Source organism: Dipodomys ordii, unplaced genomic scaffold (assembly GCF_000151885.1).
Source record: "Dipodomys ordii isolate 6190 unplaced genomic scaffold, Dord_2.0 Scaffold206, whole genome shotgun sequence".
In the NCBI taxonomy this organism is placed as follows: domain Eukaryota; kingdom Metazoa; phylum Chordata; class Mammalia; order Rodentia; family Heteromyidae; genus Dipodomys; species Dipodomys ordii.
In genome coordinates, this window is record NW_012267422.1 from 1,527,141 (window position 1) to 1,543,364 (window position 16,224).

The following is a 16,224-nucleotide window of genomic DNA, read 5'->3' on the forward strand; positions in this document are numbered from 1 at the left end:
TACACTGGGAACATTTTTAATAATTTAATGCCTGCTTCAAAGGAGATTACACCAAAAAGCACATTGCTTTTCATTTATTCATTACAGATCTGTCATAGCAGCATTTTTGTTTGCCCTGAATTCTAGTGTCATAGTACAATATATGTTTTACTCCAGACCCCAGATATTTTAAAGGATTATAAGCCTTTAACTAGCGTGACCATCTTGTTTAAATTGACCAAATCAGCTTCAGAATCTTGCCTTTCTTAAAAATGAGCTAACCAGTTCTGGCTTTACTTGATGTCTACTGAGGAAATAGCACTTGGAAACTCTAATAGAAATAGCAGGATGGAGGTGCAGCTCTGCCCGATAGTAAGGGTGGAAATAATGACAGAGAATAGAGCCTGGACTTAGGGCTACGACCTTCTTTCTTACCAGGAGATTAGAGTATGTAAAGCATTTTTCAGTAAAAGGTGAAGAAAAAGTATATGGGTTTGGGTAACAGGGATTAAAACAAAAAAGGTTAAGACTAGGACATAGTCTAAAATCTAAGGAAAGAAAGAAAGCTACCTGTTTTCAATTATGACTTTTCTTTCATATGTAGCTACCTGACCTGACTTTTGCAGGAATGCATTAGTATATCTCAGAGAGCAAGGACTATATCCAGATTCCTAAATAACTGGAGTAAATTGTTTTTAATATTATTTTTAAATTAAGAAATGTTATATAGCTTCTTTTAAAAAAACTCTAAATTTTACAGCAGTACACATAAAATATTTTCTGGGAGAATGATATCCAGTCTTCCAACTTTCAGAGATAATTTAATAAGAAATCTGTCTGGCCTTCTGGATGGTGGTATTTATTTTTTTAACACCTCAAGAATACTGTTTGCTCTCCTTTGATGTTTAAATAAATGCATCTTGGATATTATAAAATCAAAGTAGGAACTTCTTGTGTGTGTGTGTGTGTGCGCGCGCGCGCGCGTGCATGCGTGTGTGTGTGTGTGTGTGTGTGTGTGTGTATGTGTGTGTGTATGTGTATACTGGGTTCTGCTGCTTGAAGTAAGGGCCTGGGTGCTGTCTCTGAGCTGCTTTGTCTCAAGGTTAGCACTCTATACCAGTTGAACTACCACAGCCACACTTCTGGCATTTTTGGTAATTAATTGGAGATCAGAGTCTCATGGATTTTCCTGCCAGGGCTGGCTTCAAACCATGATCCTTAGATCTTTGCCTCCTGAGTAGCTAAGAGGCATGAGCCACTGATGCCCAGCTGAGGAACTTCAGAAGAATTCAAGATTCAAACTTTTTTCTTTTTTATGTCAGCTGTGGGGCCTGAACTCTAGGCCTGGGCGCTGTCCCTCAGCTCTTCAGCTCAAGGCTAGCACTCTACCACTTGAACCACAGCGCCACTTCTAGCTTTTTTCCCCCTGCTTATGTGGTACTGAAGGATCGAACCCAGGGCCGGATGCATGTGAGGCAAGCACTCAATCACTGAGCCAACTTCCCAGCCTGATTCAAACTTTTTCTTCTTCAAAATCATGTGTAGAATTTTACTTTGGACAGTTAGTCTACCCACCTTCATTTGTTTTCCTCCTTCACATCCTAAACTGGAAACACTTTGGGACCTTTTATTGTTGTTAAAGCAATTATTTGCTTAGGTAAAAGGGAACTAGTTTTAAGAATTGTAAAGGGGCAGAAATAATTAAGCCCCAAACTCTAATTTGGGACTTGAAAGAGGCAGGTCTGTGATTTTTAACAGATAACAAATTGTGTTCTCTCTACCCTAAATTTAAAGACAGTCAAGTCAATAACATGAAGGCAACAAAGAATATGATAGTTCCAGGAAAGAATGTATCATAAGTGGAAAGACAGAAAGGGATTTCTCTGTTCTTAAGAGTTTGTGATGTGCTAGGTATTGTGCTTGGCATCTGACATAACACATCTCATTTAATCCCCATGGAAATTTTATTATCTTCACGTTTTACAGATGGGAAACCTGAAACTTACAGAAATTAAGTAGTGGACAATAAGTGCCTGGCCAGGACTTAAACTTGGCTGTCTTTACCTTTTCCAAGTCTTGGCTCTGGAGCTTGGCTTCCTGTTTTATTTTAAAACAGATTTACATGGGTACCCCCCAAAACAGTAAAAAATGCTTAAAAATGAGTATATAAAGCACTGAAGTTTTGAATTTGGAAGTTAGCTGTTAGTTCTCTTAGACCTTGTGTGCAAAGCTGTCTACTTTCTGGTCTCTCTATCCTACAGGGCTAAGAATGAAAACGTTTTTACAGCCTATTTTTTGCTTCCTCCTCTGAATCAGACATTCCCCTAGATGCTATCCAAGGACCTTGTCATTTAGTCTCCCGTCTGTCAGAGCAATTACAAGCACTGATTCTGGAGTTACATGCTTAGTTCAAATTCTGGCTCTTCTAGGGTACGTTGGACTCTCTTCTTGGGCTTCCATTGCCTTAGTTTTCTCATCTGCAAAATGGAAACAATACCAATCTCACAAGACCATTGTGAGCTTGAAGTGTGGTGTATGGCCAGTACTCAGTAAATGTAAGCATACTACACACAACCTGTATCAGGCAAATGTAAGATTGTTTTACTTGACTGTTAAATGAGAATTATTACAGCGCCTTCCTATGCAATGGAAAAATCTCTGTTATGCTTCTTCGTTTTCTCCATTATTTCTTTTGATCCATCAGAGGCCAGCAGAAATAGTCGATGAGGAAGAAGATGGAGAGAAAACAAACAAGGACACAGAACAGAAAGAAGACTTTTCAGGAATGAATGGAGAGGTTGAAGATGTGGGTAGGGAGGCTGGCAATGCCCCTGAGCAAGGTGAAGAGATCCTGGATCACAGTGAGAAGGAAGGCCCTGCTCACATCAAGGGAGGCACTGATGAAGAAAACGGAGAGGAACTGGACCAGGTTAATGAACTGCAACCCACAGTGGAAGGGGAAAGAAAGTCTCAAGGAGCTGACAATGGACAAGATGAGGTATCTCTATTCTGCTTACTTGTGTGTGTATACCCATTAGGACTTATACCAGAATCCCTTATAAGGTTGGGTAGGAAAGATCCCATACTATTTAATTTATTTCAGCTTTTACCTATTCCAACCAGTTTACAAATACTGTAAATGCCTTAAGTCTTCTTCTTCCTCTTTCTCTTTCTATGTCTCTGTCCCTCTGGTTCTCTCTCTCTCTCTCAGATTCTTATAAAATGACTAAAAAGTCCATTCAGTTCACCAAGTAACATTTTCCCTCAGTTCTTGTGAAAAGTGAGAAATGATTAGTAGGGAATTAACAAGAGATATAGGACAAATACAAATAGGCGATAGGCATTTATTGAGTGACTGAACTTATACTATATTCAAGACACCTTTAAATACTTTAAAAGTAACTGTGAAACAAGACAGTATAGGAATATCCATATGCATTTGTTGTTTTTTTTTTTTAATCTTCCTTTCTGGAGCATACATCGTGGCTGTGGGATTTGGAAAAGCTGGAGCTTTTGTCTCCTCAAATGGTGGCTCTTTTGGGGCGATGGAGGCCCTAGAATTTCACAGTGCATATTTTGAAAACCAGCTTATTCTAATCTTACCCTCGCCCCCAGTTTTCAGTCCAGTGGGGAAGACAAGTTATAAATGAGGTGATAATACCATTAATAACATAAGAAATCCAAACAGCACGAATGTGAGTTGTTATTGGAGAAAATCTGCCTCTGCATCTTGAATTTCTCTACCTGCTTTTATCTATTGGCTACTTGATGGTGCTTGGTGCAGTATTCACCATGAATTTGTAAATTGTAGCAGGAAACTCAAAGCAGGGGTGCATTAGGAACGGGTGGGATTAATGAGGCATGAGTGCAGAGCTGCTGCGCTTTACTCTTATCTCTGAAAATGCTCAACTGAAACATCGAAATATGCTTTTAGAGTGAAAAGTCACAGGGGAATCAGGAAAGAGTGAGAAAATTAAAGCTTGCACAGAAGAAATGAGCCTGCTTTTAAAACATGGGCAGACTCAGGTGCCAGAAAAGGTATTTCAAGTCATCTGACTGGAATCTTTTTGCTCTACCCAGATAGGAATTGTGGGTAAGCAAGGAGAAACTCTTAGTCCTGGCTTCTGAGTGCCCAACAACCAAGAGCTGGACAGACCCAGATTCATACAATCCCAAGCCATGAAAAGCTCGGGCCTTATAAGGTTTTAGAAGCTAGAGGCATGGCTCTAAGCGTTAAAGTTGGAGACTTACTTCTCTGGACTGTAATCACATGGCCTCAACACCTGGCAGCCACCGGTCACCATCTTGCAGCAGTATTGGCTGCTGGAGCAGATAGCAGTAAGCAGGCAGCAGTTACAACAACAAGTGTTGTAACTTTCAGGCCTAGAACACCTGAGACTCTTGGCAGCTCTGGGCAATTCTTCCAGTGACAGTGGATTCTTAACTGGTTGGTAGCTCTCACTGTTTCTGGGGCCTCTCCTCCCCATTGCTACTTGTCCTGGCTGCGCTCTGGAACTCTTCACTGACTATCACTGCTACTGCTGCTGTTGTGGCTACTGGGGCGACAGCGGTGGCCACTGTGCTGTTTCTACATTATCAACTCCTCCTTTGATTTTTTTTTAAATAAAAACTCTTTCTTTGTTTTTCTGGATGAAAGTCAAAAGGAGGGAAGAAAAGTCCATGAGAGAGAAACCTTTGATGGGGCAATGCTGGAGGATGTCTCCAAGCTAGTTCACAAACTGGCTCAAGCAGCCTGCTTATTTAGCCTGGAGGGGGTGGATGGAGAGGGTGCTTGCGCCAATCACAAGTCTTTCACATAAATGAGGGACTGTGTTTGCACCAATCACAGGTTTTCTGCTTTACCAACAAGGTAAGTGCTTACTCTCTGAAGTTTCCTGAGGCTTGTGATGACCCAAAGCAGGGCCTATAGGCCATTTGAAAGAGTCATGGTTGGGAGAATGTCTTCTGGAGCCAGTTTTGTGTTTCAGCATCAGAAAGCTTTGGTTACTGTTTAGCTTCCTCAAGGTGTCTGTGGAGTATTCACAGCAGTGAGGCTAGCATGAGGGCAGTTTGGATAGCCAATAATCCTTCACTCAGGGAAGCTGGGGCACCAGGACACCAGGAAAAGGTCTAACAGCTGTGTTAGACATCACCCTGTCCTCAAATATTTTAGCTTATTTAAAGGAAAATCAGTATTAAAGGGGTGCTTACACTAAAGGCCTATCATGAACATCAGCAATATTTTCAGTGCCTTAACAGCGTTTTACTCTTAGCCTAATATGCTTGGGGAGAGGAGTCATCTTTGTGTTAAGAGTTTGGTAGACATAAAGGGCTGAGAACAGAAAGATCAATGGGTAATGACAGGTTAAAAAAACAAAGGGAATCAAAAGACTATTTTTAATTGACTACTTATATGATTTAATAAAACATTCAAAACAAGAAAGTATATTTTTCTTTGTGAATTTTATTAGTTTTAAAAACCAAAGAACTTAATACTTTTGTTTTGACTTATTTTCTTCCAGGCTGATTTAGATTCTCAAAGACCACCAAGGCCAGAAGTAAAAATCACCAGTCCTCAAGACAATGAAAACAATGAACAAAACAAGGACTATGCTGCTGTGGCATAAATGAACTTAAAAAAGAAAGTATATGATACAAGAAAAATGAAGGGTTCTAGTACTTGAATTATAATCATATAGTTACTGATAACATAATGTGATGGTATGGTTGGACATCACTTGTTGAATTTTAAAATCTGAGGCCTGATGCAAAGATTAGATAAGTTCTAGCTACTAAAAGGAGAAGAGATTCTCTTTGTGGAATATGTTTTTAAATTTTTCATTTAAAAGAATTAAATAAGAAAGGCAGAGGAGAATGTGCACTGGAAGACAATTGGCTACTTGTGTTTATGAAGGATAAAAGAATAGGATCACTCCTATTGCATATTTTATTATACATTTAGAAGTGAGATTACTCGATGGCAGATTGTTCTAAAAGCATTTATCTAAGAAAGCATAGAATTTTAAAGAGCTGGTAATAGGAAAACGTGTATTATTTTCTTAAAGCAATAAACTCTTGGCTGAGCAAATGACAATTTAGTTTCAGAGATAATTTAGAGATAGCAAGAGACTGAAATGTTTCCAGTACTTATTGATATTCCTTTCTTTCTTCCTCTTTAAGCCAAAACACCTTGCGTGAACTGAAAAGACAAGATGAGGTGTTCATTTTGGTAGGAGGAAACCTTCTTCTACAATTTAGTTATCAATATTGTCTTTCCTTAATGCTTTGGCTTTTAGTGCTGTGGCTTCAATGTCAAGTACTCAGGAATGGATTATAAAGAAAAACCCAATTATATTATTAAGCATAGCTGGGTGGTTTGCAAATTTTGGAAATCCTATGGATTTTTATTGATCCAGTCTATCTGTACCTTTCCCTTTCCCCCTCATCATATTATGTTATTATATTAGAAAACACAATATTGGTTGAGATTGAATTTTCCCAGAGCTCCTCCCTCCCTCCTTTCCTTCCTTCCTTCCTTCTTTCCTTCCATCCTTCCTTCCTTCCGTCCTTCCTTGTATTATTCTCTTTTATAAAAAACAAAAATAATGTAATAGGAAGGAAAGAGTAGGCAATAATCTAAATCTTTGACTATCCAATTTTACTTACTTGCACTTTTTCTTTGTTCTATTAGGGCTATTTTGTGATATTTCTGCCTATAGAGCTATCAACAAATGTTTATTTTCCTAACTGATTACATTTACCTTTTCAAGCAGATTTCCTCTTATAAACTTAGAATCCATTTGATAGAAATTAGTGAAAATACTTTAAAAATTGTCATGATGAAACCAGTTCCTGATTACAACTTTGCGGACTGATTAAATTAATTTACTCTCACCTTGTGAGGTATATGTGGAGAAAATGGAAATGCATAAGATTGATGATCATTAGTAGAGGTGATACCTTTCTTCTTTAAATACAGGAATAATATATTTTTCTCATAATAAAGAATATTTTAATTATGTGGAAGTTGTAAATTTGAACATTGAGTGCTTTCAGAAGACTTATTATTAATCATAAATTTAAAAGGCTTTTCCTTCAGAATTTAATCATCTATCTGGAATCAAAACAGTTATCATTTTACCTATACTATAGAGAAATTAGCTCTGTTTTTGCTAACAGCTACTTTAGCTTTTTCTACAGTAGGAAGTATATAACAGTATTAGAAAGAAATAACAACTAAAGAATGTAGTAATCTGGGAGGATGAATGATAAATGGAGCAAAATCTAGATTGTGTTTCTTACTGGGAAACAGATTTTTAAAATGGGACAATATAAAGCACTATGCACCACTAATAACCACCTCATGTTATTAAGGAAATAGCCCACGGGCTTTTTAACATCAAATTCTAGCGTTATTACTGGGGTTTAGGGATATGATATTAAACAGCTTATAAAAATTTAAGTGTAACAAATTTTAACTAGATTTCAAGGTGATGTGTTCTCTTTTCTTCAGTGAAGAATTTCTCTTGTTTTTCTTTAGTAAGAGTATTTCTGTCTTCCTCCTGTTCTTTTGCCTCATTCATGCTACAAAGCTTAGGTTTTAGGGAATCATTTATGAGTCATTCTAATGAAGCACAACATCAATATTTTACTGAAAAAAAAAGCTTGAAATTTGAAGAATACTTTAGTATAGAACCAACAGCAGAGCCAAAAGAGCATAAAAAGACTGAAGACACAGTCTTCTCTTGGGTGTACTTATAAAACTGTACCGTATCATGAAGGGATCAATAACAACTTACCATGTGATAATTGGTGGCAAACATATTAGTCTGAAATGCCACTTAAACAAGCAAAATAATCTTTTACTATGAGTTAAAATTTTGGACATTGCTCTGAGGAGCAATAAGTCAATTTGCCCACTGAAAGTGGCAGTTCCCTTTGTGGCAATGATGGGTGGTTTCCATATCAGGCTAGCTCCATAAATTGAAATTCCCAGACAGATTGGGAGGGGGGTCATTTATGAGAGCAGATGCATCATGTATTGTTTCATGGAGCAAGAGGGTTATGTTAGGAAGAACTTGTTGCTTTTTACACAATTACCAATATAATGTTTTGAAATATTTATGATGCTGTATACATCGATTTCTTACTTTTAATTTTATGTAATAGCTTTCTGAAACTTACTTGGATTTTAAGACACTTGTACACAACTGGTTAGTGAAATTGGAACATTAGGATTTTTGCTGACCAATAAAAGATTTTGACCAAAGTCATTTTCAGACTAAGGATGTTTTATGTGGATTAGCATCTGTTAAAGTAGTTATTGAGTACTTAGAAAATGTGATACTGAGACCACAATAACATTTTACTCATTTTTGTGTCCATAAGATGCCTTATGATCTAATGTTCTTACTTTAAAAATGTTAGAATGCTAGAATCATAGGAAGAGCATGATACAGTGTTAATTCTTGCCCTGGTATATGAAAGATGAGTCATTCCATATGTGACTTACATGAAGTCAGATATCTCTATGGGTTCAAAGTTGTGCAGTCATATTGATATGAAATTATTCATGTTAACTCATTTACTCTGAGGCTTAACAACCAACATTCTCAAAATTTTTTACTACACGTTCTACCTTATATAGGAAAGATGAAGTTCATTCATTTAGAAAAACAATCAATTCCCTTAAAAGAGTGGCTGAAGGACAATATGATCAGTCCTTCAACGTGATAATCAGTTCTTTATGAGACTTAGCTTTATGCTCTCATTTGTTGCTCAACAAATAGCAGAATCAGAGTTTAAAAAGTAGATTAGTTATTGAACAGAAAGCATCACATCTGAACTGTTGCCAATCCAAACAGAAACACAATATATTGATACATACCAAATACTTGCACGGATGCGCTCATACACTTTAAAGCATTCAGAAGACTTCTTTTGCACATCATTATTAATAGACTAAGGCTCTTGTGGGTGAAGTTGAGAGAAAGCAATGCATAAAAACATGAGAGCAAATGTTAACAAATGACATATATCATGGTGCTTTAAATATTCGTTTCCTGGGACTAAGAGATTTAACTTTTTTTCCCTAAGAATAAAGGAGTTACCAGCATTTTAATGAAAAATTATTCTAGGAAGAGATGTTAAGAAATTTTAAATTATATTTTAAAAATAAGACATATCTTGTTTTTCCAAAGTGATTACAGAGTATAGCTATCATCAGCCTTAAGCACAATGTATTTTAGGTAGAGAATATGTTGTATCAACACTGGCTTTTCAAAAGACTAGTTACTGTTGGGTGACGTGTGTGTGTGTGTGTTTGTGTGTGTGTGTGTGTGTGTGATTTATCAAGGCTCCTTTTGGTGTGAGATAACCAGATGCACCATAAACAAATTGAAAGACTGACTTCATGTCATGTTCAGTTTCAGTGCAGAAGCCTTTTAGCCTTCTTGTGTGACTATTCTGTCTTCTTGGAATGAAACTAATATTTTGAAGGTTAGTCTGTCTTTTTCAGGCAATGAGTATAGGCAGTTCATTGTTACTGAATATAATTTTTTTTGCTTTAAAAAAGCCCTGGTAGGTAGATGAGTTATATTTTTATCCCTATATGAAATTGGTATATTTTGTCCTATGAAGTTTGAGTAACAGATGGAGAAGGAAAGAATGTCTTCATATGTTAATGAGAAAAAATACTAATTTAAATGAGTCATAACATCTTCTAGGACAGAGGACTTAAGGAAGAGCTTTAGAAAAGTCTGATTAACTTCAAAACATTTATAAAACCAGGAGGTAATAATGGGCCTCCATTGACTCAAGTCAACCATGACCTACCTTTAATCCATGGATGGACCAAATGAATTTTCTGAAGTTTCATCAACTTGAACTAACAGTTTGAATGTTTCAATTATTACCCAAATGCAACTTTGGAGAGGCTTCTTTTGTTTCCTTGCGTTTACTTGTATCTTCAGTCTTTAAGATGTACAGTAATATAAGTAATTGTTGATGATGTAGGTAAGGATGAATTTGAGCTCATTATTTTTATAGGATTTATGTGTAGCATGTCTTTCTGTAAGGAAAATTGTATTTTGATCAAATTATGAGGCTAGGTTTTTATTTCTGGTCAGTGCATGCTTTAAAATGTGCATTAATGTTATCTTTTACATTACTAGATTGATGAGTTATATAATTAAAATGTGTTTTCATGGTTCATGGCTTGTTTATGATGTTACATTGCTAACATTTCATGTATTAATCTGTTTTTCATAAAAATAGAAACATCTTGGTTTCTTTAAAAATTGAATACATTGAAAGATACATCTTAGATAGTATAGACATTTAGTTTCATTGTCATTTTCTGTAATTTCATATATAAATGTTTATTTATCTCATAAAAATTTCAGGTATATTTGAAAAATCATTGTTTCTTCATGAAATGTATTTTATGAACCAGAAGTTTTGTTATACACAATGGTACATAATGATACATAATGCTACATTACATATGTTTTGTATACATGTACCCACAGGAATATATTTATACTTTCACAAAGAGTTTGGTTAAAATTCTGTCTCAGTTTGTGGGATAGTTACTGCTTTCATTCAACTGCATAAAAAGAATTTTATTTTTCCTACCCAAAACAGCTAAGTACAAAAAAAAAAAACCAAAACATGTGATTTAGATCTCATGACTATGGAGAATACCTCTTCTGCACTTTACTGCTTTTCTGTATTGTTCTGTAAGAATGCAAAAGCTAACTTCAACAATGGAGGGAGATCTAAATTTCCAGAATCGAATCTCTTTTGACTACATGGTTAATTGACATAAAAATCTTTCCACAGCCTACAGTTACTGTAGGCATGATAAAATTGCGAGGCACTGTAATTTAAAAAAATTGCAGGCATTATAAAATTGCTAGCTGCATTTGTTATTTTATGTATATTTACAAAAATAAACACACAACTTCCCTTCAGATTTCTGCGTTTAATTTTTTTCTTCCTTAACAGACATTAGTTTATTTGTTGTACAGTCTTTCAAAAGCTCTTATGCTCAAACAGTACAGGGATGGCTTATGTTTTACTTTCCACAGATTTTACAAATTCATTAGTGTAGTAACAACAAAAGTGATTTAAAAATGGAAAACAACAACAACAAGGACAACAAATACCATTAAGTTTAAAAATAGAGAAGGCATCTTCCTTGGCCTCACTGCATTGTCTAGGGACAAGTCATAGGACTGTCCCAGTTCTCTGACTGTTAATCTATTGGCTTTCCTTCATTGCCTTTGAATCTGGAGCAGTCTCCCTGAGCAATTTTTGTTCACAATCGTATCTTAATTACCTATGTGCTGTTACTCTCCCGCCCCCCTCCCTCCCCTCAGCTTCAGATGAGTATAACTGATGGGTATAACTCAGTTGGCTCCAAGTTCCCTGTGCACAAATGACCTGTTCCCTGGAAGACATTTGTATTCCCACATTGCCCATCCTGGCTGATGACACCAGTTGTCATCAGCCTAGAAAACTGGGGGCATGTTAGATTCATGCCATTCTCTCCTTTACATCAAATAAGTCATCCATTTTCCTTATTTATCTGAGGGTTGAGGAATGTGTGTTCCTCGTTACTAAGGATCACTTTCCTGATCTCATGTATTGGCCAAGAGAGTTTCTCTGCATTGATCCATATGGTTATATCATGTGTTGGGGATTTTCTGTTACTGCTTTGAAAGAACTTCAAATATTCCTCATAACCTTTGCCAATTATGTATTCCACAAGTCTTTTTTGCAGTCTGTGGTTTATTTTTCCCCCTCAAAATGGCATAACCTCAAAAAGGTGTTAATATTGGCACAGTCAAATATAACACATTTTTGTGTATTTTATTTATTCAGAAATGTATCTGAACTTTGAAGTCAATTACATATTATTATTCTAATTATTTTTAATTTTTCTTTGTGGTTCTTGTCTCCAGTTCTATTACATTCATTGATTTATGTATGTTAAACCAGCCTTGCATCTCGGGATAAACCTATTTGATAATTCGTGTTTCTGATTAGTTAGTTGTTGGGGCTCTGTGATCTGGTGTCCCGGCCTGGGTTTAGGCCCAGTGGTGTGTTCCTGTTATGTGATGCCCAGCAGTCTATTCCTGGCTGCGATCTGTGTCTGGAGTAGGCAGGTTCTGCCAGTTGTAGTGGGGAGGTTGTCCTGGTCTGAGTCCTGGGCTAGCATATTTTCAGAGGGTCTGGAAGCAGCATTCCAATGCCCAGACATGAGTTGAGCCCTGGGGGAGGTGGGAGGACATCCCACTATGCGTTACGGGGAGATTGTCCCCACCCAAGTCCTGAACTGGTGTCTACTTCCCAAAGGGTGGGGGCTGCGTTCAAAACTCTGGTTCAGGTCAACCGCAGAGGGGGCAGGTTTCCCCACTGTGGGGCAGAGAAATCATCCCCACTTGAGTCCCGGACTGGGGTCTGGTTCCCACGGGGTGGGGAGCTGTGGCTGTCCAGGCCTCTGGGACAGGCAAGAGCTTGGAGGGGCCGATTCCTGCTGGATGGGGTAGGGAAATTGTCCCACTGGAGTCCCAGACTGGTGTCTATTCCTATGGGGTGAGCGGCTGGGTTGAGGCCTCTGGGACAGGTGTGAGCCTCAGAAGAGATGAGCTTTCCACAGGGTGGTGTGGGGAGATTGTCCCTGCTGCCTTGTAGCAGGTTCTTTTCCGCCATCAGCCACAGCTGTGGGGAATGCAGAGTCTCAGCCCCCAACCAATACGGGTCTCGGTGGTGGCTGGTAATTGTGGTTTTCTGTCTTAGAGTCAGAGTAGTGACTTCTGCGGGAAGCAGAAGAGGCGGGAGAAAGGGCTCCAGTCTCTTGGTCCTCTTCAAGTGTGGTGTCCCAGTTCAAGTGTGGGGAAGGGTGTCCAGACCAAGCCACTCTGAGCCACCACCAGTGCTGGTCTCCAGGGACGGGTCCCTGGCATCCCTCACCGTTCCTGGCATTGGTTTGAGCTCACCGGATGCATTGTCGTGAAAGTGTTTGGTGTTTGGATGCAGCTGCCTCTCATTCCTGATCTGTAAGTCTGGATCTTCAGGTGTGTTGCTAACTGCGCTGGGACGGAGGAAGAAGGGAAGGTACTTCTCAGTTTTCCATCCTTGTGTGTGTTAGGTATAAATTCGTCTTCCTTCTTGTGATTCTCTGTTTCTATTTTCCTTGTTGTTGTTCTCTTGAGGTGAGGTGAAATGAGCTTTAAGACCCTAAATCTCTGATCAGAGAGATCTAGGGTGATCCCTTATTGTTTCACCCCCATCTTGGCATTACTTTGTAAGTGTTTTCTGGTAAGATCTACTTTAATTCCACTGTGATCAGATAGGATGCAAGGAGTTATCTCAATCCTTTTGTGTTTGCTCAGGCTTGTTGAGTTTCCTAAGATACAATCACTTTTGGGGAATGCTCTATGGTCTGCGGGTTATTGGGTGAAATAGTAGCTGTCTAGAAAGTGCATTTGTGTTATGGTGTCATTTAATTAGAGGCTTCTTTGTTGATTTTTTTTTGCTTGATCTTTCCTTTGGAGAGAGTGGAGTGTTCAAGTCTTCCACTATTATTATGTAACCACTGTGATTTCCTGTTCAATTCCTGTTCCTTTCATTAATATGTAATGTCCTCCTTTGTCTTTTTTTTAACTAATTTTAACCAGAAGTCTATTTTATCAGCTAACAGTATTGCTACTCCTGCTTTCTTGTAGAATGCAATTGTATGAAAAATCGTTTTCCATCTCTTCACTTGGATTTTGTGTTTATCCTTACTTGAGAGACAACAAATGGTTGCATTAAACAAAAATCCAATGTGCTGTCCTAACTCTTGTGGTTGGGGAGCTGAACCCATATATGTTTAATGGTACAGTGGAGAAATAGGTCATATTTCCTACCATTTGGTTGTTTTCCTGTATCTTGCTGCTTTTCTCTCTTTGGATTTACTAAACTAGTCTATTGATTTTTATTCAATGCTGTGTTTCCTTGACTTTGATTGTTTTCTTCAAATACTATGCTTCTTTTTAGTATCCTGTGCAGTGCTGGATTACTGTTCATGAATTTCATTAGTTTTTGTTTGTCATGGAAAGTATTATTTTCTCCATCAGTTGTGAATGTTAGCCTCACTGGATACACTAGCAATTGTTATTGCTACCCTAAACTAGTGTAAACCCTAATTGTTCAGAGCTTGAATTATACCACTCCAGGATCTCTTTGCATTCAGAGTTTGTGTGGAGAAATTGGCAGCAAATTTTAATCTTTTCATTGATTTTTCTTTGATTTTTCCGCATTTATAATTAATTCTTTGTAAGTCCAACACTTTCTTAACAATGTGTCTAGAAGTATTGTTCCTGTCTGCTAGGAGTTCTGTATGCCTCTGTAGGGTGGGTGGGGAAGTTTTCTGTTATTATTTTGTTTTGATTTCTTCTCTCTTATTTGTCTCAATTATGTGTAGATTTGATCTTTTGGCTGAGTCTGCCAATGTCCCTTTGGTATGTTCTAAGTGTTTTTTCCATGCCCATGATTTTTTGTTCTAATTCCTCTGCTTTAAAAAAAATTATTGTATTATAAAGATGCTGTACAGAGAGTTTACAGTTACATGAGTAAGGCAATGAGTACATTTCTTGTCGAACATTGTTACCACCTCCTTTGTTTTTCCCCTACTGTTCCTTCCCTCCCCCATCTCCTGCACTCCTCACTCCCCTCCCCTTTCCCAAAGCTGTAAAGTTCATTTCTAACATAGTGTCTTGAGACTCTCATTGCTGCAACGGTCATCCTATGTCCTTGTCTCAGCATTTTATTATTCTTCCTCTCCTCCCCAAATTTAGACAAATGTATATACAAGGTGTAGGGTACCAAAATCAAATACAGTGACAACTGGGGATATACCATAGGGTGAAGAACATACAAAAGAAAAAAAAATCATAGTACATGAAAAAAAACCCATCCAGTAAAAACCTCTGTGCCCATATCTTGGGGTTCATTTCATTTAGCATCATATTATATGCTCATACATACATAGGTTTTGAGCTTTATTCTCATCTGATAAGATTATCCTAGACGTATACTAATTATTGCAAATAAGGGAAACCATGGGACCTATATTTCTTCAGGTCTGGCTTACTTCATTTAATATGTTTTTTTCAACTCTTTCCATTTTCCTAACAAATGGGGAAGTGTCGTTCTTTCTGATGGAAGCATGGAATTCCAATGTATATATATTTATCCTCAGCTCCTGATACCCTGTTTTCTCCTTCATTTATTCGATTGCCTATGCTTTCAACTGTGGTTTGCAATAGGGAGATAGAGCCTTTTTTGTTTACAAGCTTTTTGTTGATGGCAGTCCTTGTGGTGTCTACCATCTTGTTAATTTTTTTCTTTCATTTCCTTCATTGAGGCATGTAAAGTTTATGCCTTTTTGTTGGATGTTCTTGGATGTTCTGTATTTTCTTCATCATTTCCTCCCTGTATTTTATTTGTTTGTGGATCTTCCCTTGTAATCAGCCAATTCTCTCATCATTGCTTTAATAGTTCTTTTGTTCTCCCTCTCTTCTTCTTCACTCTCACTAGAATCTATCCCTGAGTTGTTGGTTTTTGTTGTTGTCTTGATTGGAATCTTTCACTGTGATTTATACATCTGGGTTCAGGGTTTGTAGAGGCCATTAAGATTAGGTATTAGGTTCAGTGGCAATGGGCTGAGCTGTGGTTTTTTTGTGGGCACTATGTAGTTGCTGTTCCCTGGAGAGATGTGGGCAGGCTTTTGGGTCCAGCTGAGTGCTGTCTCCATCCCTAGGTGTAAAGGTATCATTTACAGGGACACAAGTACAGGCTTCTGGTCTTAGGTGTGAACCACGATGCTGTGGGCTATTGGTAGTGTCTCATGCTAGGCTGTTCAGGCAGGCTTCTGAGGCCAGCTGGGCATAGAGCCCCAGCACTGTGGATGAGGGTGTTTGCCTGAGAAAGCACTGAGAAGCTTTTGGGGCTAGCTAGGCACAGACCCCAGGCATTTATGGGGGTGGATATCTCATGTGGGGATACCCCAAGAGGGCTTTTGGGGCTGTCTGGGAACAACCCTCAATGCTGTTTACAGGGCATCTTGTGAGGGAGTGCTCATGTAGGCTTTTGGCTCCAATTGGTGCAGACCTTTTCATCCAGTGCTGAAGGTGGCCTGTGGTGTCCTGCTTGGAAATGCAATAGTGGGCTTTTGGACCCATCTGGGCACAGAGC

At 38.1% G+C, this 16,224-nt stretch overlaps 1 protein-coding gene across 1 annotated transcript in view; it reads left to right on the forward strand.

The window, feature by feature from the left end:
- Dcdc2 (doublecortin domain containing 2) overlaps nt 1-8,252 on the forward strand; it is a 143,265-nt gene extending 135,013 nt beyond the window's left edge. The window contains exons 11-12 of the mRNA XM_013035191.1: nt 2,684-2,977; nt 5,502-8,252. Of these exons, the coding sequence (XP_012890645.1) occupies nt 2,684-2,977; nt 5,502-5,606 (399 nt within the window). The 3' untranslated portion in view covers nt 5,607-8,252. The remainder of the gene's footprint in view (nt 1-2,683; nt 2,978-5,501) is intronic.
- The last annotated feature ends 7,972 nt before the right edge of the window (nt 8,253-16,224 follow it).